This window comes from Ciona intestinalis, chromosome 4 (genome assembly GCF_000224145.3).
Source record: "Ciona intestinalis chromosome 4, KH, whole genome shotgun sequence".
Taxonomy (NCBI): Eukaryota; Metazoa; Chordata; class Ascidiacea; order Phlebobranchia; family Cionidae; genus Ciona; species Ciona intestinalis.
Genome location: NC_020169.2, coordinates 5,117,822 through 5,145,286, shown reverse-complemented (window position 1 = coordinate 5,145,286; position 27,465 = coordinate 5,117,822). Strand labels below are relative to the sequence as shown.

Genomic DNA, 27,465 nt, shown 5'->3' with positions numbered 1-27,465 from the left:
ATTTCATACGTTATGAAGAGTTGATAAATCTAAGAAACCTGGACAAATTTAATTTCTAATCAGCGGCAGGCAAACTGTTCTCTTGAGATAAGCTACTTGCGCGTCACTGACTAAGTAATCAAAGCTCCTTCAAACGCGCGGCCGAAATTCTCTTTGCAATTCATTATTATCAAAATCTTCAGGTGCGGTTAGCTTCGATTGCTCTGTGCCTCAAAACACTGCCTCGTATAGTGAATAGAAACGTCTTTTGTGTATCTTAACTTTATTAGGGTCGTCAACGCGATACATTCCCCGGGCTATAACAATTCGCTTGACGAGATCGTATCTCATCATAACTTGACAGCTGGTATCGTATTCTTGCTCATTCTCATATTATACAATCTCAACTGAGATCAAAACTTCACTGCGAAAACATGCCATGCAGTCATGCATTATGCGCCGTTAGATTTGTTTTCGCATACCAAGCTATAAACGATCACTTCATCTGAATAGTTTTATAGCTGGTGATTAATTAGTATTACGTACCGTAATCGTTATATTACTGAATCGTTTTATGAAATCAATTTGTTGAACCGATATATTTTATACAAATCCGAATATAAAACTATAAAGTTAAAATTTCGCGCTGTCACAAACTTATAAACTGCACGTAATGACAACTTATATATATTAAGTTCGAGCATCTTATCTAAATCTGCGTTTATGTTTACCAAAATACATTGGCCCCCATGCGTAGTTTAAACAGTAACCTACGCGGCGTTACATTCTTAGCACATGTAGTCAGTCGTACATTGCCTAATAGCACGGTTTCAACAACTTAAAATGTTGTCATTACAGCACATAAGTTTCTTTACAAATCGATTCGGCAAACAGCGCACAAATGCGCGTTCTGCCAGCGCGTGTCAAGGGTTTGGTCTGGCGGTTTAAACTACGGTGCTTAACGGATTTCCGAGAAGTCTTCAGTTACACTGTTTCCTTACAAAAAGTGCCAAAATTGTCAGAGAAAATAAGTTGCAAAATTGTCAGCAAAAAAGGGGACAAAAAACCTAGCAAGTTGTCAGCATAAACAACTGTGTTAAATGTGTAAGAATATTTATTGTTTGAGTAAAAAACAGCAATGGCGATCTGTCGCACGTATATATAGCATATATGGCTGGGTGTAATTATTGCAAGACAGTGTATAGGTGCGCTGGCTGAAACCGGAACCACCAGCAGCGAAATATCCGGCAGGCACGAGGGAAGAAAATAAATAAGGCGAAAAGAAAATGAAGAAACGAAGTGGTCAAATCTATGGGTGGTCAAGTCCCTTTTTTAAGCGGAACTAACTTGCCATTGTGATGCAATCGTCGCATTGTTTTCTCGGCAAAGTTTTCGAATTCCTGTGGAGAGAATTAGCATTGTTTAAAAGTTATTATTTAATTAAGAGACTGACGATGTTATTTAGGCAAATACAATGGTTGGTTGACGTTGATTTTGCCTGTTACGTTTTCGTTACACCAGATTCTCACATTGTTTAAAACGGTTGGAAGTCAGTGAACGTATTTGGTAGAAGTCTCTAACGCTATTGTTTGCAAAGGTTGCAAAAAAAGATTCAGACTATTTTAACTTGGCCCAAGTAGTAATTATGCAATTTGATGCCGTTAACCGTAAGCCAAAGAGTATACAGCAATATCACGATCTCCTAATTCAGTTTTAGAAGTATAGTAGTGATAACAAAGCAGTGTCTTAGCTTACCGCTATACTGGCTAACACGTCCGTATCAACTTCGTCCGACTTGAGTGAGCGGCGACTGCGTGCTCTATACCGCCTACCAGCGGCAGAACCACGACGGGAAGATCCGCATAGAGATTGTTCGGAAGAGGAATTCGACTGAGGGGGCATAAACTCCACTGTTCCAGGGCTTATGTCGTCACAATGAGCACTAGAAAGGCGCACAGAACGCGATGCCGAGGAAGCGATTGAACCTGTGGATTTCGAAAGCGTCCGGTCAAGACTGACGTCACTTCGACTTAATGCGTCACCGTTGTCGAATCCGCTGTCACAGTCTGACGTCACAGCACAATCTATGGAACGCATGCGACCTGGTAAGATATGGTTGATAAGAAAACATGTATTATATTATATGTTGGTAAGGTTCTGCAGCGTGACACGCTTTGGACCTGAGATTTAGACCAGAGTTGTTACTGATGTTTAGTAACTGTTAAACGCTGGCAGATTTATTTAACATTAGACTGTCGTGTTTAAATATTTACAGCCGATTGGAAATTAAAACAACAATTATGATTTACAATGTATATCTTAAGTCCAATGATGTGGGAATGTAGTGCATACCAGACTGCTATACATAAATACATACATACTTTATATATTACGTATACATACCTTCGTCGTCATCAGCTGCATAATCGTTGTGTGGGTTACGGAATTGGTAATAAGGGGCACTTGTACGTCGGCCGTAACGTGGCTTCGAGGCGTCGAAACTTGAATTTAGATTCCGCTATTAAAAAAATAAACGTCGAATTAATATCGGCTTAAATAGTATGATATTGGTAATAATGACGGTTTTACAGTGGCAAGATTTAGTGTTTGCTGGTAAAAATACCTGAATAAATATTTTAGAAAAGGAGCTGCAAGAATTGATTGAACCTTAAAGCCGAATAATGAAATATTATAGATAAACATTGTTTAATTTTTTGTACTTTAACTTAAATTAATTTGTCGTTCAAGTATCTTCCACATTGTGTCATATTTTTTATAAAGTTAATGTATATTTACCGGCGAATGGGTAGACACAGATGAACAGTCGTCGAAGACTGTTTCGTCGGCTGATTCAAAACGGTCGTTAGGTGACGTTGGCGAGCTGTACGTTTTTTTCCGAGTAGGTGTGACGTCACTTAATGAACTGGTATCTCTTTCTAACTTAAGATTGAAAAGTTCCAGACTACATTTCAGTTCAATCTTTGCAGCGGCAACCTGGGAATAACGTTTGAAGTTAAAACACCATTTAAAAAAAGACTGAGGATGCCATTAAGGCGAAATGTATATTTTTTACACAACAATTGGTTGACTTTTTCTGTTGTTTCCGTAGCACAAAATCCTTACTCAATTTCTACACACAAGAATCGTCCGACTGTAGGAGCTTTCTTACAGAACAGACGAAGCTATATTTATCCCAAAAAGCAAACCAACCTTGATGTAATCCTTTTGTTCCTCAATACATTGTTCCACAACCTCAAGTTTACGCTGCATGTGGCGCAACCGAGCTTTGATCGTCTTCCCTCTTGTTTTGTCGCATTCATCGCTTTCCAAATCTTTCATGAAATGGTCGCACTTTATTTTTAAAGAGTTGCGACGCCTGTAAAAAATGCACGAGTTAAAAAATATAGAAATAACAAAAGCTCAAAATGAGAAGATGTTTTTTAAATAGGCTTTTAACAAATAAAATTTTAACAAATATTTTTTTAGGACCGTAAGCATACGGTTTTGAAATTATGTAAATATTCTTTGTTAACCAACAAAAGTGACAATAAAAAGGAATGAAAACATGGACCATTTTACCCCAAGTTGTGACATTTCTTACCGTTTGAGTAACGTGACTATTGTCACCATACGAGTCTCTTCGTTTTCTTTGATTGACCGGTACTTCTGTTTGACGTCATTCTCCATGAGATCGGTTCTCTTATCAGTGGAATGTAGGTTAGATAACCCTGATGACGTCACCTTGGGAGTGTACACGATGTTTAACACATATTGTTGGATGAACCAGCAGTGAATTGTTGTTGCGTAAATATTACGGTGTGGTTTAATTCGCGCTGTTGTAGGTCTCATATTACATTATTCGACAGTAAATTATGTACTTCAATGATAAGACGAAAGCGGAATGAAAAGTACATTGAGATTGTATTAGCACCAGTCTAAACTACTAACGTCGTAACAGCCATATAGTTTCACTAAAATGTAAGTTTTATAACGATGAATTCTGCAGACTGTATATTTATCATTTAAAACCCCTATGGCAACTCGTAAGCGGTCACGAGGTGTATGAAACAGAACGCCCGTGTTATAACGGCCATCGTTACCCCACTCCCCCACACGCGAGGCTAAATAGGTTACATTCATTTATTCAAATTACCTGCTCGCTTTCGTCAAGCATGTATTTCTTTAACTCCAAAATTCCGTTCAGCACTCGATCGTCAGTGGGTGACGTACGGTCGTCCTCTGTTGACGTCAATGAACAACTTGCACTATGTCGCTTGGCCAAGATGCTGATGCTGTCCTGTATCGAAAACACAACCATTCGGGTCAAAGACTGCTCGGCTTAAAGGTTTGCTAATTTGTTTTGATTATACGATAGGGCAAGGGATAATGTCGTTCGTTATAATTATGGACAATTTATTACAGCGATTTGACCTACGTTGGGTTTAATGGCGCGGAAATTAAGAAGGGTTCAACAGGTATGCGAACTTACGTCATTTTTGGGCGATGACGTTGCAGGTGCGTGACTCACGCTGCGTACGATCGTCACGGTTGGTTGGTGGTCACGTGCCTCTGGTGACGTAACGGGCTGAACTCGATCGGCATGAGGTACGGGACGGTAACTGTTAAGGGTTAAAATATTAGTCTGGTTCAGTTACATGGCATAGGACAGTAGTCACACGGCTGGTAAAACACAGAGTATATTGTTAGCTTGTGAATGTATGTTATGTTTGTTTTGCCTTTCGTTATAATGCGAACCGGATGCCGCTCTAGGGCAAATCTGCTGTTGACAAAACATTCACGAAATTTGAGAACGTTAAATAGCATCTTAACTATTTACCAATTAACATACCATCGTGGAGGTATGGTAATAAATTAACATTCATTCAATTTGCTACTTGATACCGAACTCCAACTGTGTGTGTTTTGAAATTAAAATCGTGCCTACGGTTTTGTTAAGTCGATGATTACATGGAGTGAATAATTGTAGGTTTTCTACCAACCAAGATCGGTTAAATTACTCAATTATTAAAGAGAGCAAAGAGGCCAAACTAAATCCAGGTATTCTCGCGGTCTCAATATATCATCAACAACCTTAAATTAAATCAAGAGAATAGTTGGACACAAGTATTGCTCATTAGTGGTCGTAGCGACGTCCTGTTTATAATACTCAATCGCCTGAAATTATCACTTGCGAGTCAAAATCAGTTCTAATTTTCGAAAGATTTTTCGCCTGCGCATCTGGTTATTACAACAGGAATTTTACAACATCATGAACTGAATAGTAATTTGTACCTTTCTGGGTCATTTTCCTGAGCGTGGTTGCTTTGGGAACGTTTGAACATGGAGTTTCTCCATCGGTTAGTTGGAGTGTCGGTCGGTTTGGTGCCTTCGCCCGAGTAAGCATTTTCAGTGGACCCTTTACGCCGAGACACCATACGTAAACTCTTCCGAGCAAAGCGGGATGCAATAGCTTGGATGCGGGAATTTCTTCGAGGCACATCATAGCACACGTGCTCACATACGCAACCATCGGCTAAAAAATAGCACAATGAGCGACGTCTAGCGGTTTACAAAAATCTAATATTTTTGATATAACTTACCGATAATTTCGTCATTAAGATGACTATTTTCGCAAGGTACACCTTCGTTCTTATTGTTATTTCGTGCACAGTGGTCACACATCTTAATTTTCTGTGAACCCTAAAGAAAAGTAACATTTATAAACTAAAACAAATATTTTCGGAATAATGGGTAAAATATATTACAAGAGCTTTCTGTACTAATAAATACCGCTTTCTCAGAGAAACAATACATGTGTGCGCATTTAAAATAAAACACGATAACTTCATTGAACAGTCGTGGAAAACCCAGGTGAACCCTTAGCGTCGGGCAATTAAGACGAAGGACGTAAATCTTTCTACCAAAAAGACTTATTGCTGGTGACGCATTTATATTAGTAGTAAGTAACCTATATAGAGCCAGTGGCCAAAGGCCAGGCACGAACAAAGAATAAAGACTTTCTGCAATCGCTTTTCGGATTCGTTTAAACAGGGCAAATTGAAATGTCGACCACACATAGAACCACGAGTGTCTTGGCAGTGAATAAATGCCGCATATCCGCAATTTCTTAACCCGCAACCAATTCAGCGCTTAACCTTCGACGGTGGCCAAATAAAAAAAACAAGCAAAGCAATAAAACTTTCAAACCGTTTGGTCGGCTTTGACGTTGTGCAGATTTTACTTTTACCGAGAAACCGATACAAGGCAACCGATAATTATTTATCTTCTTTAAAAGAAAACGCCAAAAACACTGTAAGCTGGTGGTTAGTTGGCTCGACAAGACAAAGCACCTTTAAACTGTTCGATATAATTATGTAGAAAATAGCGATTACCAGGTACCAGCGGACAATGCGACGATTGCTTCTTTAATTGGACTGGGGTTAAGAAATGTCACACCTATACAATGTAAGGCGGTGTCTTATCTCGTTGTAGTAGATGATCGTCTAATGCGATTCAAGATGCGAACGTTGCTATACATCGGCCTTTGTAAGATCTATAGTGGACATAATCGCAACGAATCCTTGTTTATGTACTTATTGTACAGACTGCGTGGCCGGAAGACATGTTTCCTCTTCTATATTGGTGTGAACAGCTAATAGAGTGTCGCATTCGGCTACCATGGCGAATTGATTTAAAACCGTATCACACATGTTATTTTACATGTAGGTGAAAAGGTTATAAACTAACATTTATCATAGCATTCGAAATGTGTGCGGCTGTAACTTTAAACTGTGCACACTGCTTTAATTGGCGAGTGCCCTGTAGCAATTGCGTAGCTGCAGTTTACGACGTGCTTATGCAATAAATCGCTTCGTTGGCTGTCCGGCAAGCGACGTATCGGATTGGTGAGAATTAGCTGTCTTGACAGTGTTAAGTACGTCAACGTGCACTACGACGAGACGCCAATAACCACGTTTGTTTGTTGTTCTCCGTCGAATGCGATACAATACCCACAATTACGCGGCGTTTCGGGTTAAAAAGATAACGTGTCTAAAGCGAAATACATATAAACATTCGCGAAAAATCCACTTTTCCACGGGGTATAGTTCGCGCAATGATATCGACTCGCTGCAACTCACTGCGCACGGTTACGGTTGAAAGAAACCAAATACGAAACATTATCTATCACCAGCAGAGCTTTACACGTCCCACCTGCTCCAGTGTTAAATTTCTGCGGTAATTTTTAATTGCAGACAACTTCGCGAATGAACATGTTACGCCGACTATTTTCATAGAGTTGGCACAGAATGTGGTCATTTATTCGTCGGCGCTTATTAGCCAACTGCGAGTTAGAATGAGCACACCTGTTGTTTGTTACATTTGAAGAGGAAACCCGCCGCTGTTGGAACGTGTATGTTATTGTATACAATAGCTGGACAACACAGGATAGCGTCCCACGGCCGGGACACAGAGTAGAAAGACACTTTTTAAACGTAAACACAACTGATGCGAGATTGCTGGAACAAAAAGCGCTTTTCCTGTGCGACTAAACAACAGAGCAGCGCAGACGCCGCACGGATATAACAAACGAAAACAAAGGTCTGTAAGCGACCTAAAAAACGATCTGAATAGAGTCATCCTTCACTGTGTGGAGTGTTGTGACGTGTACGTCCTAATATGCGACCATAATTGTAACGTGTATACAGAGGTGTTTGTTTCCGAGTGCCCTTTATTGGTACATTCCGGTTCTTCTTAGCTATATATGTGTAAGATTGTTAACAGCTCAAGCTTAAAGCGTGTTGACGGAGCTGGGCGGATACTGTGCTGTGGGGTGTAGCTGGAGCTAAATTAGTCTGCTATCTTAAACCACAGCGGCATCGAAAAAGCCACGAACCGGAACACTTGGTGTTGTTGCAGCGTTACAAATGTGTATTTGGCATTGTAAACATGCAAAATTAGATCCCAAGCCCACGATGACGTAGTTAAGCTGCATTTATACATACCCTACGTCACATCCCTTGTTGAAATAAACAAGGAAATAAAGTGGGTAGCGCTACACTGAACAGACCTACTCATGTCTATTTTAAAAAGCAGTACTTAGCTAAACATACTGCGGCAAGAAAACCTTTTAACTCGGGTTTAGCGACTAAGTCTGACTGCGATGCCTATCTGTGAGAGCCAAATTCTGGCGACTGTCCTTAAATCTTGGATTTCCGCTGCAACAAAGCGGTAGCATTCACTTTGTAGTGGTTCAATACGAAGAACTCGCGGCACTAACATTGGAACAGCTTAGATAGGCCATTATTCACCAACTTTGCTTCGTAACTTATCCGAACAACGCCCGGTATAGACTGATTGTTAAGCTTGCCCAGCACAATCCCTTCTATTCGGACGTTAAATCATCACCATTCCTGAGTTTTAACTTGCGTTGTGTACATAGATCGATTTTTTGACCATTCCAGCACACATGATGGAACTCAGGTACGCGAGATATCTCAATGTACACAAAGCAACTGTTTGAAGGCACTGCCTTCATCACACTACAATACCTTGTGTCTGTTGTCCGCTGAGCGAAATTCTCCTTTGTGTATTTGGCCTGTCGTTTGTGGACTTGGTGACCAACCATTTTTAACAGCTTTACCGGAAGAACCTATAGATTTTGTATAGGATTGAATAGGATACGGTAATAATGAACCAGACTTGAACGACTGTTCGCAATATAACGTGACAGGAAGAAATAGATTATACAATGGACCACGAACATTAGTCTAGCAGTCCCAAACGGGGTGGCTCTTTTTTAATAGCAATTGACCAGACGGTCTAGCCCTTACTACTTTGCTAATCCGGATTCTCCGAGTTAAGGGTCACGAGAAAGATTGAGTCGAATTATGTTATTCGAAATTATATTTAACTTCCGAACTTACCGGGAATCGCTTTAGCTTCGCTTTTCGAAGGCGTGATATTGCCGTACGTTTCCATGAAGTAATCGTGGCTCATTTCGGTCGGCGTTTGCTTAGACTGAGTGCGCAACATTGTGGCAGAATATGTTCAAACAAATATATCCGGATCCAATTGCGTGGGTGCTGTCAGTATTCGAATAAAGTCGTGTAATCACAATTGTTTCAATCTCAGTTAAATGCATTTACACACTTAACTTGAGCTAAGGGCTGGAAACAAATGTTTTAATTAGTTCAACACCAAACAAACTAATACAGTTCGAGTTCCCGACCGCTAAGCAAACCTTGCACTTTGTTAATGGCGTGCAAAACATACACAGTCTTCGGATGCATGCCTAATGTAAACATGACGGTTGCGATTGCAAGGTCGTACCCTTGCAAAGTACACGCACTCGATATAATGCGACACAGATAATGTTTGCGCGTTTACACGGACTAGCAGGATAGTTCCCAAAGATAAATCATTCGCTAAACTAACAACAACATCCGATGACTACACCACCACAATGTATCCAACTTAAGTTACGGAGTGTTTTCTTTACTGCCAAATAACTAAACTCTGTTCGTTCGATTGCTCTCATTGCACAATCCAGCTGACAGATTACTAAGTGTCAACTGATTGGCCGATATTACTGAACAACTCATTCCTTTGCATACTTTCTACAAACCGTGGTGGTAATGCGTCATACAACTTCTGGCGTTTGTCCTCATAGTCAGAACTGCTTTTGTAAAAATACATTAAACCGAATTGAAGCGACTTTACGTGTTTGAAACGGCTTATAGATTGTCCCAACTGATAAAGTGGCCGTAAAACTAGATTTTGACTTTTGCCTCGCGAGTCTAAACAATAACACTGGCACGTCCCTCAACAGTAGCTATAGAAAGCACCTTCCACAAAAGAGCTTGAAACCGTAAGCTTGGTGCAACACTTGCAACCGCGTTTGACTGTCTGTTTCATTTTCTATACAACAGACAGCCAACTCGGCCTTCTTCTTTTCTCGTCGATCAAACAGTGCAAGAAGTGGTGACTTTTTGCACATCTCTCTCTCGCTACCTCTCTCACAGCAAACGCCGAGCACAAATTGCGGGTCGAATTGGTAGAACTGCCGTAGGGTGACATTCAAGCGCTTAATTCTACCCATGTACCTGGAACCTAACACCTTACCACTCAATCAATGTAACTTTTTTCCTGAAACAGTAACACCTTACTTTGTTGCAAATTTTCAACCCTTTTCTAATCTATCCAACTTTAAAAAGAACAAACCAAACAGTAGCGTGCTTACATAAGGCACATACGGAATCCTTTCACGCCAAATTAATAATCCCAGAATAGGTGACGGCTTTCATCGTATTAAACAGCCCTAACCGACCAGAAAACCTCATAATACGTCATACGAAGTCGGCCAATTTCACCATAACTACATCCGCTGTACCGTTCCCTCTCTTTTCGAATTGGTGATTATGAAACTTTGTGATCACGTATTCTACTTAACGCGCAATCACGTTTAGTGACAAAATATCATCTCATTATTCCGCGGACTGTTACAAATTAAAAATATCGTAGACGAAAATTCTTTTCTAAAAATATGAACCAAAAAATTTGACATCTGTTTAAAGTTAAAAACGTAGAGATAGTTGTAAATCTCTATGAAAACTCAATAAGCAGGAGTTACAGCTTATATAGACTGGCCCGGACCAGTTTAACTACTTCTCCAATAACTGAAAAGTTTTCAACATTATGTTTACCCAGCGTACATTGGTTACTAGCTTCTAGCTAACCGCAGAGTCGAATATAGTGGCGCAATTAATCCATACAGGTAAGTTATGGTTTGTTTGCCCTTATCTCCGACTGCGAATCTTCACGTTTATGGCCAACCGTAAACTTTATCGACAAACAAGAAAATTCCATCGCATCCTAGTTTTTCTTAACTGCATGTTTGTAACTCGTGAGGAAATTAGGCTGCGCTCGTTAAAATCCAAGTCAAGAGATTAATTGTAACGACTAACGACCACCTCAGAGCGCAGAGGCCGAACTATGCACATTTCAGTGACCCCGAAAAAACAAGTTTACGTTAAAGCCACCAAAAGTAGGTCACTCAAGAATGACTGCTTAGATTGGTATGCGAAGATTCTATTTCTAGCAAACACTATCTCTCACACACTGCGTCTCATATTCCTTCACGCTGCTCAGCATGAACCTAATTAAAATAGCTGTACTTGGACATTGCTAAGCTGTATTGTCGATACTGAAAGTCGGTGAATAATCTGGATCAGTTTCGCCGCGTTAGTTATAAACAAGCGGGCATTTTCCCACGTAGTCTGGTCCGCTTTTTTCTTGCCTACGGTCTGTAGTAGCCTGATTAACATGCTTACTGTTATGCCGGTCGCAAAGATTTGTCCAGCTAGTCCACAACACGCCTTTGTTGGAAGCACGACTTTTAAGATAACGCGCATACGAAAAAAAACATTTATTCGCGTGCTATTGTTCTATGTTGCAAGTGCAAGGTCGCCGCGCTGTAGAAGAAACCTGGGCTTTTGTTTCATGTTTACACATTAATCGCACTGGCGAAGCAACAACAAACTAATAACAATAACAAAACTTGACCGAGGTCAATAACGAATGACCGATCGCCGGCGACGCTATTATCTTTCAAACGTCTTTTATTGCCGTCTAAACTTGCTTAATAATAAACAAGTAACAATACGGTGTGACGGCCAAGCTAACACTGTCACTGACACCAAAATACACTGAATAGAACTCGCTACATTACACAATGAGCATGAAATTTTGTGCAAATACACTGCCCAATAAATGAATCCTGTTATTGTAAATCGTTACTGTTTTATTCATAGCCAGGCGCTAGACATAATGACGTACTGTGCATTTCCTAACCCTAGTTACGTACAAATTAATTAGGCTTCGATTTTGAAATGAAATTACGTTACTACGGTGTACAACGCCGTAAGAATACCAGCCCAACGAAGTTTCAGCGTTATAAGCTTACAGTGGACTGGTGTCACGGTCTGAATTATAACAATGGCTTGAATATAATGATAGAATCTCTGTATAAAACATACGTGGGTTGCTTGCATAAATTACAGATGATTTGGCCTCGTGGTTCATTGACTTCTTAGCTCTCTTAGAAAATCAAGATGCCAAAGCAGTGGTTTAACGTGGGTATGTATTTTGTAACTCTGTTGTGAATAGAATAAATAGTAGTTTGATACTCCGCTACGCAATTGAGAATGTGTAAGCGAGACGACCCGAAGTGGTGATTCACCCAACTACCTCGCTGCGTATGAAACGAATCGGAATGTTTCGTAACAACAGATATTCGCAGCCGGATTTCTGAATGTTGAAACTAAGGTATGCGAGTATGCGGTCGTGTTTTAAAAGCTTTATACGCTGATGGTAATGGAGTGATATTTGCAATGTACTTTACTTGTTAAAGCAAACACCTATCCAAACCCGTATACAGTCTTAAAAAGGTTGGGTCGTATAGGTTTTGCCCTTAAAAAATTCTCATACACGATGTACCTATATAACAAGTACTACAGTCTACACTGTATAACCATTAGAAGATAAAGCATTGCACCAACAGTTAGAACATCGGCTGTAATTAAACTAACAAGTGCTATTAAGCTGTTGAACTGGTACAGTGATAAAAGTGACTTTATAATAAATCTAACGATGAATTACAGCCCTATTACATGACAAAGTACCTTTCACTGTATAAAGATACAATTTAAAAGATGACGATTTAATACAATTTAAATAACAGAAATGCATATGGAAAGCTTCTTATAACACATTAATATGCGATCCCCGCGAATTTAAACAGGGCGAAAGCACCACAATGCCTAGGTATTATTTTCGATACATAGAACACACTGTGATTGAATAAATTCGTGGACTATGATGAGATGTTGGAGTACTGGGCTCTGATCTGCATGATTGACAATCTCCACACTGAGTCCATATAGGCTACATAAGACATGAATGTTGCTCATGAAAATGTTGCAATTTCCTTTTTATTAATAATTTCGTGACGACCGAGTTAAGTTTCCATCCGTGAGTTCCGCCTGTTTGGCTATGAATAAAGGTGCCCAAAGGTTTTGTATATATATACCTCTAGTCCTCATGTCAAAACATACCAGAATATTTATTACAAAACGGAACAAATTTGGTGTTTATAAAAATACGCCAGACTAGACCACGACCCAGAAACATGTGTTTGTAAAGTCATATTTCAAGGAAGATAAAAATATGTTTTGTTGAAAGATTGTTTGCTGTACTATTCGTGCTATGGTAATAAATAAGCCTTTCTCCTTCTGATATATTGTTGGCTTATAAGCCAAACAATGTTAGACATGTTTTTCAAACTATAAGAGTAACGACCAGGGGCGAATTCCGAAGTTATGCCCAAGAATGTCTTTGTTTTGAACAACAACATTGTAATAACTCCGCATTAAGAAAATGGATATATATTCAAACTGACTGCGGTGTGCAGGAAAACAATTGTTTTTTTCTGTTAAGTTCACACGTTAAAATGAATGTTATTACGTAGACACAAAACGGCAATTGCTCCGACCCAGTAGTCACTAATGGGTTATCCAAATTATTAGCTTAACATAAAAAAATCGAAAGAATAAATCACCCACAAAGTAGCATACACCTGGCACGAGGAGTATAAAACAAAACGTGTTATAAGGACTGGCGTTTTTCGGCCAAACGAGGATAAAGCAAGTTACATTCGTCCATACGAGTCTTGATAATGCCGTTAAATTAACAATACAAAACTGCGATTGGGAATTTATTTAACACAGTGTAAAACAGGGACAATACTCAGCAAGCTGCATGTAGTATTTGGAGGGTACGAGGCCAGCACCGATTGCGAATTATAGTTTTCCGCTTATGCAGAGAATTCACTTTACTACATACACGTATATGCTTGTAACACACTGCAGCAACTGATACTCATTTAGGCAGTATATTAGGAACGACGAAATAAAACTTTTCATGCTGGCAAACGACATTTTCTCAACCATTAAACGTAAATTTAGGGTTTTGTCAAATAACAAAAAATTGCATAAAAGTTTTTGTTGATTATGAGCCATGTTGTTGCCTCGTCACTGCCCGTTGTGCTTAACACTCGGCAACTGCGCTCGTATATTAGGCAGTGAAGCGTGTCGGGGTTACTGTGGGTCAATCTGATGTCTCATTTGTCACTGAGTGACCTGTGAAAATAGCCGAAATGATTACTGTTATATAGCAGGAGGAGACAGGACACTTTTAGCACATATTATCCAAATACCTCGATCGTGTTTAAAGCAATTAACAACGGTCTATGTGAGAATTGTGAGGATACGGTTTTATAATTCTTTGAATGCTCTTTGTTTACTGCTAAAAGGGACGAGAAACTAGAATGAAAAGGTATCCCATCTTCCCCCATTCTATTATATTCTATCTTATATGAGTCGTGTTAGCGGACCTAGGATTTGGTCCTGATTTTGCCAATTACTAAAACACCCAAGCTACTTTTGATTGTAATTTATTTATCTATGGGTTACAGGACAACAACAGTGCCCATTTACGAGTTGTTATATTTATATATTCGATAAACACTTTAAAAGTAGAGCTTTTTTTCTACAGTTTGATTAATTGAAAGAAATGTCTCTAATACTTTTCAGAAAATTAGTATGAAAACTGAATTGCATTAGATTACTTACTTCTTAAAGGTATTCTTACTGCTTCTTTATCATCAAATACCACACTATGTAAACCACCTCGAAACTTGTAACTTATCTGAGGGAAATATATTTTTATGCTCTTTATATTTGTAACAAAAAACCTTATTAGAGCAGAAATCCACTGTAAAATATTTTTAATCAGAACAATTAAAAATTGTTGCAATTATTTTAATTAGAACCCTGGACAAAGAAAAAATACTGAGTGCTGCTAGTGTGTGTAAAGTAACTAATAACCAACACACGCTAAGTCTGTATGTGATAAACCTTTACACAGAGATAATTTAGATAAACCAATTCAGTTCCCACAGAACAGTACAGCAAACACAGTAGGTATATAATGCACTCATAATTCATATACAGCAAGATTACTTATGGATTAAATATAATAATAATAACTTATATTTGTCTATTACCGTAGCGAAGACTTTTATTTGATTACGGTAGCGAAGATTTAGAAATATTTTAAACGAAAAGACAGGATATAGCGACAAAACAACAGTCGTTAAAACACGCTTACAGTTAAAAACATATTTACATTTAGTTGGAAGAAAATAAGCGTGGCTGTTACTCCTAGTGGAAAGACAATCCATATAAGTTGCTATATACATAGTTCTTAATTTTTACCTTTAATTTCTTGTCACTTCCCGGACAAGGATCATAAAAACCTGGCAATCCACTTTTAGTGATGTCTGCTGGAAGTTGTAATTTAGAGTTTTCCACCAGGTTTTGTAAGGGAATGGCAACGTCTATTAACTTGGGTACTTTAGAGCTGGAATTAGATATTTGGTTTGGTGAGGATAATTTATGAATATGGATTTCCAATAAAGTACCGTTATAAACTTATAATCTGTTACTAGGATATGCAGGCAAGTGTTGATCTATTACCCCGATGTTAAGCCAGACACAAAAATAATCACCTACAATACATGGTTAGTTGTAAGTGACCACTGTCATTGCCATATGTGGGGGAAAAAAATACATTCATTCATTTATAATCATAAATATAAATAGTCTGGCCTAAATTATATGTTCTTACAAAGGACTCCACCACATAGAATATATGAATGAATGTAACTTACTTTATTCTTGCGTAGCTAGAAAACGACAGTTGTTACACCACAGGTGTTCTGTTTCAAACACCACGTGCCAGGCTGCCAGCTTGTGAGTTACCAAGTATGTTACTTTGTGAGTGATTAGTTTTTTGTTTTTTTTTCAGGTATTTATGTGTTGTTGATAATTTGGACAGCCCATTAGCAACCACTGGAATATCAATACAAATATTGCAACACAACCCACCTGTCTTCGGAGACAAATCTTCCGTACCACGCTTCAGTGATGACAAGTCCCATCCTCCTTTCCTCCGCATCAATCTTCCTCTCTGTTGATTCCTTCATCATTTGTATCTGAAGAGGGCACGCAAATTATACATCACTTTATCAAAATATTAAAAAATTAATAAAACTTAATTTGAAAAATTTGAAAACTTATAAAAATCCAATAAAAAAATGAAAATTGTGCAATAAAAAATGCAAATTAAAATATCTGTCCTACTTTACAACAATAATAATTGTGTAGTAATGATTAAAGTTTTTTATTTTTAATTGATAAAAGATAAAAAAAGCTTGCCGTAGATTCAGCTTCTTCTTTTTTCTTTTTAGTTTCGTTAACTAAAGATTCTTCATTCTCTTCTGAGAGTCTGAGAACAAAATTAGAGAAAAATAATAAACAATGGTGATGGTGAATAGTGTCCGTGAAATATATTTCTGAACTAAGGTCTCTACTGAGCAAAATAATATTAAATGTATTTAAACACATAATTTTTACAGCTAACTATTTCGTAATGCACATAATTGTCTCTTTTAGAGACTTGTGCGTAAAGCTACTGTGTACCATGTGTAAAAGACTGTCATTGCGGTTTTCCAGGAACAAATCAAAGAAATATAAATAAGACATTATTATACGATCTAGTACTCAGACATACAAGTCATAAATCGCAAAATTTTAAACAGTTCACAGAATTTTATCAAAGTTAAAAGATTATACCTTTCTTTTTCTTTTCTTCGGTAAGGTCTTATAATAAGAAAGTGCACACCAGCATATATAAGCAGAGGAGCCACTGTTCCATAGAACGCAGCCACTGGGTTTACCTCCTCAGATAATGTGATAGGGATGAGGTAGGTCTGGGTAAAACGATTCAACCTGGATTTGAATGTGATTGGTAAAGCTTATCGTACAGTAATGTTAAACTTAAATTAGATGTGAAAATTTATCTCTTTTAAAAAAATAGCATGGATCGTGTTATTTAAAGAACAAATAGAAGGGACTCGAACAGCAATACAGGGTTAAGATTTATATCCAGTAATTGTTTAACTCATTATATCAAATATCTAGTGAGGTCTATGTGGTAACACAATTGGTATCGGGGTTATGGCCTAACTGTGACCTAAATCTCAAGTCCCATGACAGGTTGCACTGTTGGAGCTTACCCATGTAGAATAGCATATAGTTGTGTAAAAATACCTGAGTTTTAGAGTCACACCTATAGGCACTCCAATGCGAACATGAGCTGATACAATAGAGTTGTGTGACATTTGATGTTCTGCCCCATATTCAACAATTGCACCAAACGTGCCAGCTCTGTGAAAATTGTATCAAATATAAAGGCAATGCAGTATATGGTAGCAGTTACTTTTATATTAAATGTACAAATTAGTTGGTAAAAATGTGATAAACAACAAATTTTCAGTATTTGGAATTAAATATTTATGAAAGTAGTGAACCACAGTGACACACTAATTATTCCAACATTAAAAACCAATCTGTAAAATCAATATCTGTCAAAGTAACAAAAACGGAAGATGGTAGGCATGTAAAACAAGAAAAAGTCAATATCACATTCATAGCCAACCAAATAAAGGATATTTATGAAATATTGTTCAGCGTCATAGCCCAGTGAGTAGGTGCTTGTAAGTAGAGAAAACTGGGTTTTACGCTAATGTGTGCATGTGTTCTTGGGCAAGACACTTAACAAATATGTTCCAACCCAATACTCACTAAGGATTGTAGAACCCTGCGTGTCAGGTAATTGGACCTGGCTTATATCTCATGTAACACATTTTAGGACATCACCCATATAGGATAAATAAACTATGATGACTTACTCCAAGGCAACTTTAACACTTGATGTTCTGTCTGGCATCTTATATTTAGCGCTAATCATTCCAAAACTGTGGGGTATTCCAAGCTACAAATAATAAATGAGTACGGAATAGTTCATTCATTTTAAACATTATAAACAATATTACATAAATATTATTCTTCTAGTCTATATATTAATTATTCTAAAAAAAATTGCCAGGTGGACCCTTTGCAAATATTTTGATATTTCACAGCCCTATAGAAATCAAAGAAGGCTATACGAAAAATGCAAAAATCCGCCAATGAAAGAAATGCAAAAACTATGGTCTTCGATTTTAACAATCACTGCAGCACATAGCAGACCCTCTGAAACTGTTGTTTGGATCCCAGTTTGGGAACCGCTGGAATAGAACTAATACCCTGACTTACCTGAAGCTTTGCAGAGAAACGCATTGCCATAGTTTCGTGCACAACAGTAGTGGAGAAGTGAGAATTACTGCCAGTAGCCAGGTTGAGGGATCCATATAAATTTTCCCCTAATACTCTACCTAATGTAAAGTTAGCACCAGGTAAACTGACAGCAAGCACCCCATCGTCCACCATCATCTCAGCAGGTAGGTGCACCATTGCAAAACTATAGTGGGTTTTAAGAATGTTAGTGTTTTTATTTGGTCTATTCTGGATCAGGTGCTACAATATACATAACTGACAACTTTGGGGAAGTTTATAAACATACAATCCGCTGTTGAGCGGACAATTTGCACTATAACACGTAAAATCTTAGACATAGATTTTAATTTCCTCACCAAGTAATTGGAGCTATGCAAGTTAACTAATTGCAGTTAAAATAACGGAATACACAATACAGCGTAGTAAATATTATAAATAAAACTTTACTTACACTCCTCCACCCATAGAACGATATCCTTTCAGCGCAAGGTTAAAACTGTTTGAATCATTTGCACCAACTATGAACTGTGAACAAATAAACCAATTAGCAAACATACAAGCTTTAATTAGAATATTAAAACCTAATTAATCTAAACCTATTTATACATGCAATAATGTACTAAAGCGAGTTATGTATAATGTATGCCAATAACTTTAAAGCTCTATAAACAATTAAATATATATAATAAAAAATATATTAAATGCTACAAAACTACTACAAAATTTTCAAACTAACACTAGTAGCGAACTACCACATTATATGTATGCTAATATAAACACAAAAATCAGCATTATCTGCAATAAACTTTAAAATATTGTATATGATACCCACCTCACCCCACATTTTCGAAGACATAGTTTTACGAAGTGAAACATTTAAATTTCCGTGACCATTTCCGTTTGTTGACTGTAAGTTCCCAGTTAACGTGGCAGTGTGACTAAGGCTTAAAGGAGCCTGGGGTTAAATAATGTTCATTTAAAAATCCTACAATATAAATATATTCCATGAGCTAATAGTTTGTTAGAAAAACAGGAAAATCAATCCCCAAAACTTTTAGGTGGGCATGAGGTGTATGAAGCAAAACACCCCTGTTATACGACCAGCACTGCTCTGTCAGGATTTTATTTAAATACTTCAAGTATTTAAGCTTTATTTAACAGATGCCTGTCGTCATTGATTGTAAAAAAATAACTTTCTGCAATTAAAACTTCTGCAGAATATTTCTACTTAAATATGCCAAACTCTCACCTGTATAGACTGTGTGATGCTCATAGAGGTAATGTCGGGTAATGTGATTTGGTCATCATAATATTCATCTTGGTCAAATTGGTTGTCATCAAATAAAGAAGAAGCATTTATAGACATGCTGAATGAACCCTGTTGAATAATATCTTTAATAAAATGGATTAAGGTTGTTCTTGTTTTTTTTCCCACATAAACAAAAGTTAACATTGACATTGCTCAAATAAAGTGTTAAAAGTTTGGAAAAAGAGTCTGGGTCATTAAAGTAGTTAAATTGAAGATTGAAAAATAAAGAAATGACCTCTGGATGCGTTCTTTCTTCTAACCTCTGCTGTGCACGAATCCTTTGTATTCTTTCATATTCTTCCTGCATTTCTTGGGGCGATTTACGTCGTTCCATGAGCTGTAAGCATTCATGCAGATTGATGGAAAACATACAGAAAATATTAAATACATATATATAAAACAATATATATATATATATAATATATACTTACTCTATTGGTGAAAATCTGAATGAGAGTTTTGATACTATTTAGAATTCACAGTTTTACATATAAAAAGTATTGATAGGGAAATTATTAACATTTTAATTAGACACAATGCAGTATATAAACAGCCTATTTTATATATGTATACCATGGAATAGCTACCATGCAAATACACACCTGCCAATCAGCGTCAAGTCCACTTTTACCATAGACATCATATATGTGTCTCCTGGTTGGGTCGCTGAGAACTAAATCAAAAAATATATCAATAAAACATAATTTATACTTTTTTACTAATGATTTGTAGCACAAAATAATGTTAAGACAATTGATATGATAATGAAACCAGCACTATCACCGCACATACTTATTTTGTTATAATAACCATTCAAAAATAAATTTTACCAACCATTAAACGCTTCTTGTATTCGAATAAAAATATCGGAGGCTTCTCTGTTATTCGATTGTTTATCAGGGTGATAAACCATGCATAATCTTCTGTATGAAGATTTCAAATCTTCTTGCGATGCCTTTAAAATCAATAGAAATAAATTTAATTTATTCAACAATAAGGTTGTTTCAATAATCTGTAACGTAAGCTGCTGAAGAACATTTAAATTTGGGTTCCAAAATGTTAAATGTTCCTAGGTTTCACTGAAACCCACTGAAATATTTTTGGAAAATTTGGAGGTACATGTTGAACTTAACTTTAAATATGCCCATCCCAAAAAAACTGTTAAATATGCAACAAAAAGTGCTGTGTACTATACCTGCAAATTGTTTACAGGTGGATACTTTATACTTAGGGTGTAGCGGCTGTAATGAAACAAACGCAGAGATAAATAACTGATTCTTACCTGACGTGAAGCATTTAATAAACTGTAGAAATCTTCATTATCAACAAGTTCTTCCAGGCCAGAGGATGGTAGATCCATTTTAAAGTAAATATAGAAAATACCAAGCACGACAAGAACTAATAGCCAACGACAGCATCAAACAAATAAATCCTTCAGTACGCCAGTACCTATAACCTATACAGAATAGCAGAAATTGCAATCATTAAACGTAAATAACCTTCGCCGAAATGTTCAAAGCTACACAGCAACCAACAAACACACAAACTGCACATGCGAAAGTACACGTACACAAAGTATGTCTGTGAACAGTATGGGAATAGAGTTTTGGGAGCGCAACTTTAAATATATGCTTTCATGGGCGTTGGTTTAATGTCTACTGTTTGATCTAGTAAGAAATACTCATTCCTGGTTGATAAAGCAATTGTCACTTATATAGGATGCCATTCTACGGTGGGAATTTTTAGAATCACAGTCCGTGTATTTATATGTTACATAAAGACTCTGCTTTAAATTGATTGCCACACTTCTGAAAGATCCAGCTTTAAAATACATTTACTTGAAATTTTGTATTGTATGTACAAAACCCGACGACGAAATATTAAATCGATTATGCTGTGGTACACTGCTTAAAAAGTGGGCCTATAAACTTACAAAACGCTGTTTTGAGTTTTTAAGAGCCAGGCATGCAAATCAGTCATGTTACAAGTTCAGCTGAAACAGTTTTTCTGTACAATATAATACTGTTTGGCACAAATAGTACAAAGCACGAATCATGAATATTGAAGGTGTCGTTGGATTTGTATGTTTTCTGAATTATTTTGTGCTGTTCAGGTTTGGCCCAGTCAGCTGCCGACCCAGCCCATAAGGTGTCATGCCGCCTTGCGAAGCCACTTGATTTGTCCCCATCTACAAAAAAAAAACAATTTTTTCAGGTATCACCAACTTTGCATTCTAATATTTCATTCCGAGTGAGGTTGTTTGGAGAAGCCAGCGTCTAAGATTTAAGTCTGAGTTGGACCAATAATTTATTTGTTACGAAGTTAATCTTCTATCGTATTAAAAATTCTTTGAGTGTCTTTGTAAATTCAGGTCAAATTTCGTATTAAAATTTTTTGAGTGTGTTTGCAAATTAAAAGATAAAGTCATACCGAAAATTCAAAACAAAATTCTCAAACCTGTAAACCAATAACGTTTCTTCCTTCACGCGTTTTTTGTTCGTCAAAATTACGTTTGTTTTCATCTGCTATTTTCACACCGATGCCTTCACCCATTCCGTTCTTCATGGCGACTGAACTGAGCTTATATAAAGTGGCTTGAACCTGTCCCAGGTTCCCACCTTCGTACAAATCAACCGTCTGAAAATTCAACACTTGCGTTAAAAAACATTTTTGTTTTAGAAAATATACAGCAGCGTCTATATTCTCGTACTTGAAATTGGTCCTCGGATTTGACACCGTATTTTGCTGCTGCTGAAAGAAACATTCCGATATTTTCCATTTCTTTGTTCCGTTTCATCGCCTAAAAAAGTAACATCAAATTAACAAATAGAAGGATGGGGGAACACGGGACACGTTTAGCACATTATATCCAAATATCCTGATCGTGTTTAAACAATTAACAACTGTCTATGGGGGTTGTGAAGATATATTGGCTTATAATTCTTTAAATGTTCTGTGTTTACTACCAGATTGGACGAGAAAATAGAATGATCAGGTACCTCATCTTTCCCCACCTACTATATACTATATGCTCTTCAGTAGTAATAATGAGCAGGATATATATTTTACCTGCATTGTGCCCGTGTAAGGTTGATTGGGTTTACAGCTACCATTCTGCAACACATTCATCAGTTGACACAAAACCTGACCATCTTTCAGCCAAGCGTGAAAAGCCTGAAATAAGTTAATATGATGTATAAGAGAATAATAGTTTATATTCTATCTGGGTGAAAAAAATAGTTTATATTCTATCTGGGTGAAGTCTTGGTCGAGAACCTGGGATTTAAACCAGAATTTACCCATCACCTAAACAACTAGACTGATTTTCCAATAATAATAATTTATACCTCTTTTCCTTCTTCATCTGGCGAACTTTGAACAAACGAACTGATCCAAGCCACGACTTCTAACTCGTCTTCCTCGGAGTACTTTGCATCAATCTTAGAAGCAACTTCTCGAGAGTATCCGTATCCCTTTGGTCGGTTTGCCATTGTAGAAGTGGGTTGGTTTAATTTACGCAATTAATTAACTGGATACAGCCAGTATAGTCTAAATCTGGTGAGATTAATCTCATGTAACTTGAAGCGGAAAACAAAAATGTAAGTGGAAAACAAAAATGTACAGTAATATAGCAGAGTGGAGGAAGATAGGACACCGTTTCATTCTTTTTCTCGTTCCATTTGGTAGTAAACAAATAACATTTAACAAATTATAAAACCGTATCCTCATGACTCTCATATAGACCGATGTTAATTGTTTAATATACGTTTAGGATGTTATGTGCTAAAGGTGTCCTGTATTTTCCCACCCTACTGTATGTACCAAAGTGGAATAAGTGTATAGTTCATATGCGTGTTATGGTTACAAAGAAAACGTATATTTTGTACATTAAATATATCTTCAATGTTAAAAACAAACTCGCTATAGACTTTCTAATAACCTTCTTCTTCTTCTTTAATAATCTTCCAATCAGTCAAAATGCGGGTTTTACCATAACTTGCTCCTTTCGTGAATAAATGTAACTTTTTTATCTTGGCGTGGCGTATATAGCAACGACAGTTACATATAGTTATACCACAGACGCAATGTTTCGTATATACTACACCTCGTGCCCGCTTACCATATATCACGTATTTATAACTTAGTAAGTAATTTTTTGTGGGTTTTTTTAACGTATGACTAAACATTTATAGACAACCAACAAGGACCGCTGGGTTGAAGCAATTGCGGTTGAGTGTTTGGCACAAAGACACACACATCCACAATGGGAGCAGCGTCGAGCTATGTTAAATAAAGTGTTGCTGAAATTAAAATTACCATGTAGCCTATAGTTCTAATAAATATACTTTGGTGCAAGAATTATACAGACATATGATTTCTTACCGCCTTCAACAATAGATACATGCATTAACTAAATGTAAAGGGTGACTTTTGAATGAATTTCTTTGAAGTAATAATCATTGAAAAGTGCTATATAATAGGACAGGGGAAGATGGGACACTCTTTCATTCTTTTTTAAAAAACCGTATTCTCACGACTCCCATAGACTTGTTAATTATTTAAAATACAATCAGGATTTTGGGATATTTTGTGCTAAATGTGTCCCATCTTCTCCCACAGTATTTTATATAAGAGCATCAGGTTGCGAAAATGATTTATAAAGTAATTGCTGCAAGGGTGAGTTAGGCTAATAATTACTTTAGCCGCGCTGAATGATTAGTGCTTTATCAGTTCGATCCTCAACCATCGAAATGCGGTTTTAACAGTTGGATACTGTCAAAACTGGATTAATATTTGTTAGAGCACAGAAGCAATTAAAGTAAATCGAAAGAAAAGACAAGAGTGTATGTGCTGTACAAAGTGTGTATTTTGATTGACATTACAATATAACCAGTCTTTGATATAGCCTGTTCATTTTGCACGATATCATATATGCTATTGGTACAATGTACAAGATTACTGTTGATTAAAAATGCATGCTGATTTCATATATAGCTTTTACCATTTGTTTACTGGAGTAAATTCAAAAGGTTTTTACCGCACTAGGAAACAGTAGATCGGTAGCAAAAGGTATTTTAATTAGAAATAAGCATATGCCGTATTAACGTTTTTACAGTCACCTGTAAAAACGTACTGCGTTGTCATGGCCAATTTCAAAGTATTATTCATTAAGCCTGCTTATCATATTCGTACTGGAGAGAAATTTAAGTAAGTGAGTCTTTGGTCTTTGCGAGCGCACATGCAAATAGTCGGAAGCATGTTCGCCAATCTGTTCATATCTACTTTTGCGGAGTCAATTGTCGCCCGAGTCCATAAGCTGTCATGCCTCTTTGGGAAGCAACTTGGTTCGTGCCCATCTGCAAGAACAATATTTATTTATACAGAATGAAGTCAGTCACATTAAACATTTAGGAACAAGAAAGCTTTGCGTATCTTTATTGAATTATAAATGCAAGGTTCTTGTTCACCTGTAAACCAATGATGTTTCTTCCTTCACGCGTTTTTTGTTCGTCAAAATTACGTTTGTTTTCATCTGCTATTTTCACACCGATGCCTTCACCCATTCCGTTCTTCATGGCGACTGAACTAAGCTTATATAAAGTGGCTTGAACTTGTCCCAAGTTCCCACCTTCGTACAAATCAACCGTCTAAAAGATAAATAGTTGCATAAAAGAAATGTTAAAGGGTAACCGGAAATGAAAAACATTTTTCATAAAATATTCTCGTACTTGAAATTGGTCCTCAGATTTGACACCGTATTTTGCTGCTGCTGAAAGAAACATTCCGATATTTTCCATCTCTTTGTTCCGTTTCATCGCCTGAAGAGGTGACACATAAAAATGAATATTTAAATAAACAAATGACTTTTTTTGTATTTTTCGGTTACGTTATACCGAAGACAGCAGTATAGTATAACAAATCGTAAAAAGCAGAGCCGGTTGCTTTAACACGCTTATGGATAAAACAAAAGTTCAAAATTTACAAACAGAATACTTTTAAAGAAACGAATTGTTTCATAAAAAAATGAAACAATTCCACTAGTTTTAATACATGGTCCGGAAATTACCTGCATTGAGCCCGTGTAAGTTGGGTTGGGCTTACAGATCCCAGCCTGCAATACATTCATTAGTTGGCAAAGAACCTGGCCATCTTGAAGCCAGGCGTGGAACCCCTAGAAATAAAAGTTCGTTTCATAAAATATATTGAATGAATTTTTTAATTAATAAATGTAATTTTTCTATTTTCGCGTGGCGAGGCACAAGAGCAGTGGTTATGACATTTCGCACACCTGGTGATGCCTGCTTTTAAGAGTCACCAGCATATATGTAACTTTGTGAGTAATTATTATTTTGGATATTTTTTATAATGTATCGCTGACAATTTTAAACAACCCATAAAGAACCGCTGGGTTGCTGGGGGCCCGCTAACCACTTTCTATGGGCTATAAATAAAGGTGAGGAGGTAAAAAGTACTAATCACCTCTTTTCCTGCTTGTTCCGGCGAACTTTGAACAAGGGAGCTGACCCAAGCCACGACTTCCATTTCGTCTTCTTCGGAGTACTTTGCATCAATCTTAGAAGCAACTTCCCGAGAGTATCCGTATCCCTTTGGTCGGTTTGCCATTGTAGAAGTGGGCGGGTTTAAATCAGGTAAAGTTAAGTCACAAAAAGACAGTCAGTGCCTACTTTAATCTGTGAATAAAGTTAGAAATTGATTATTACATGAACAAATTCTGCTTGAGCTATTCCTTGCAAACTAATAACGACTGACTTTAGCCTAACAAACTGCTACATATAGGCCTGCCAATCAAACTAATTATACATACATAATATATATACAACATAGATAGCTCGCAGGCAATTTTGCAATAAGTACATGTAACGTCAATCCATTGAGATAGTTTTAGCCTGAGGCTTACTTGGAACATTAACGCTATAAAGACATTAAGTTCGGTGCGTTGTATACAGTTTGTGGTGGACTGATTGTCTATATGGCTCTGTTAAAGTTAAAGTTGTTATCGTTTATGATCCTGAATTAAAAAAAAAAAAACAGATGTTAAAAAAATACTTGCTGTATTTTTGCCCTGTGTACTAGCTAGACCCCAAGGGTAAAATTTCCCAAATTTTCCCCAAAAATAATCATTCATAAAGTTACATATCTACATGGTAACTCGTTAGCTAGCATGAGGTGTATGAAACAGATCCTCCGTGTTATACCGACTGTCGTTTTTCGCCACGCGAGGATCAAACAAGTTACCCATATATTATATTCATTCATTCAGTATTCCATCTATATATCAACAATAAAGCCGATCTTACATCAGCGCGCGTAAATGCCAACAGCTAAGTCTACGGAAGCAGACTTTAATATATGTCATATTAATTTGGTTTCGCTATGACTAAAAAAAGACTGTATATCTCCGTAGCAGTTCGATGTGCCGGTGTTACAACTCTTCAGTCAAAGTAAAAAGAACAAACAAAGATTATTTTGCTTGTACCCTTTATCAATATACTTACGTGACTTACAGTTCTTCGTAGTGTTAATTACTGGTCGTAAAAAGTCACCAGTTTGCATGCCAATAACCCAATTGAGTACATTTTAGTTCATGCATGTAACAAACTCCTATATGAATTGGCAGGCAAGAGTGTTCTCAGCATTCACGATTTTCAGAATGAAGCGCATACGTGATTAGGAATCATTTAGTGAAGCTGTAGTGTTGTGCCGGGCCAGGAAAAAATGAATAAGAGTCCCGATAATCAGGTTAGTTAAGAAGTTGTTTACAATCACAGCTGCTTAAAATCACCAGTATCATTAAGATTGCAACATCAGCTAAACAAGCCAGGGTTTGTTACAGAGTTTAATGCGACAAGTCCATTAATA

General features: G+C 37.0%; 3 protein-coding genes and 1 non-coding gene across 4 annotated transcripts; 1 reads left to right on the top strand and 3 right to left on the bottom strand.

The window, feature by feature from the left end:
• Nucleotides 1–1,075: 1,075 nt before the first annotated feature.
• On the bottom strand, nt 1,076–9,148 carry LOC100176973. The gene is made up of 12 exons (XM_002130420.4): nt 8,904–9,148; nt 8,529–8,629; nt 5,580–5,679; nt 5,272–5,512; nt 4,469–4,598; nt 4,133–4,276; nt 3,581–3,720; nt 3,190–3,355; nt 2,776–2,973; nt 2,383–2,497; nt 1,735–2,081; nt 1,076–1,379 (listed from the first exon to the last, which is right to left on the bottom strand). Exons 1-12 carry the CDS (start codon nt 9,010–9,012, stop codon nt 1,299–1,301), a joined length of 1,872 nt encoding a protein of 623 aa, XP_002130456.1. The 5' UTR covers nt 9,013–9,148; the 3' UTR covers nt 1,076–1,298.
• Nucleotides 9,149–12,848: 3,700 nt separating this feature from the next.
• Nucleotides 12,849–12,915, top strand: mir4088 (microRNA 4088). Its single transcript, NR_034483.1, has one exon. It is a non-coding gene; the product is annotated as a microRNA 4088 (primary transcript).
• Nucleotides 12,916–13,735: 820 nt separating this feature from the next.
• LOC100179306 (dnaJ homolog subfamily C member 11) lies at nt 13,736–21,072 on the bottom strand. The gene is made up of 16 exons (XM_002130336.4): nt 20,867–21,072; nt 20,419–20,539; nt 20,187–20,257; nt 19,820–19,921; nt 19,525–19,653; nt 19,108–19,230; nt 18,727–18,800; nt 18,255–18,459; nt 17,849–17,931; nt 17,208–17,324; nt 16,731–16,886; nt 16,314–16,383; nt 15,984–16,090; nt 15,312–15,456; nt 14,667–14,742; nt 13,736–14,174 (listed from the first exon to the last, which is right to left on the bottom strand). Exons 1-16 carry the CDS (start codon nt 20,942–20,944, stop codon nt 14,143–14,145), a joined length of 1,689 nt encoding a protein of 562 aa, XP_002130372.1. The 5' UTR covers nt 20,945–21,072; the 3' UTR covers nt 13,736–14,142.
• A 341-nt stretch (nt 21,073–21,413) lies between these two features.
• LOC108949444 (rac guanine nucleotide exchange factor B-like) lies at nt 21,414–26,309 on the bottom strand. The gene is made up of 10 exons (XM_018811585.2): nt 26,065–26,309; nt 25,652–25,756; nt 25,314–25,403; nt 25,053–25,232; nt 24,867–24,941; nt 22,932–23,096; nt 22,654–22,758; nt 22,295–22,384; nt 22,042–22,221; nt 21,414–21,772 (listed from the first exon to the last, which is right to left on the bottom strand). Exons 1-10 carry the CDS (start codon nt 26,206–26,208, stop codon nt 21,680–21,682), a joined length of 1,227 nt encoding a protein of 408 aa, XP_018667130.2. The 5' UTR covers nt 26,209–26,309; the 3' UTR covers nt 21,414–21,679.
• Nucleotides 26,310–27,465: the final 1,156 nt, after the last annotated feature.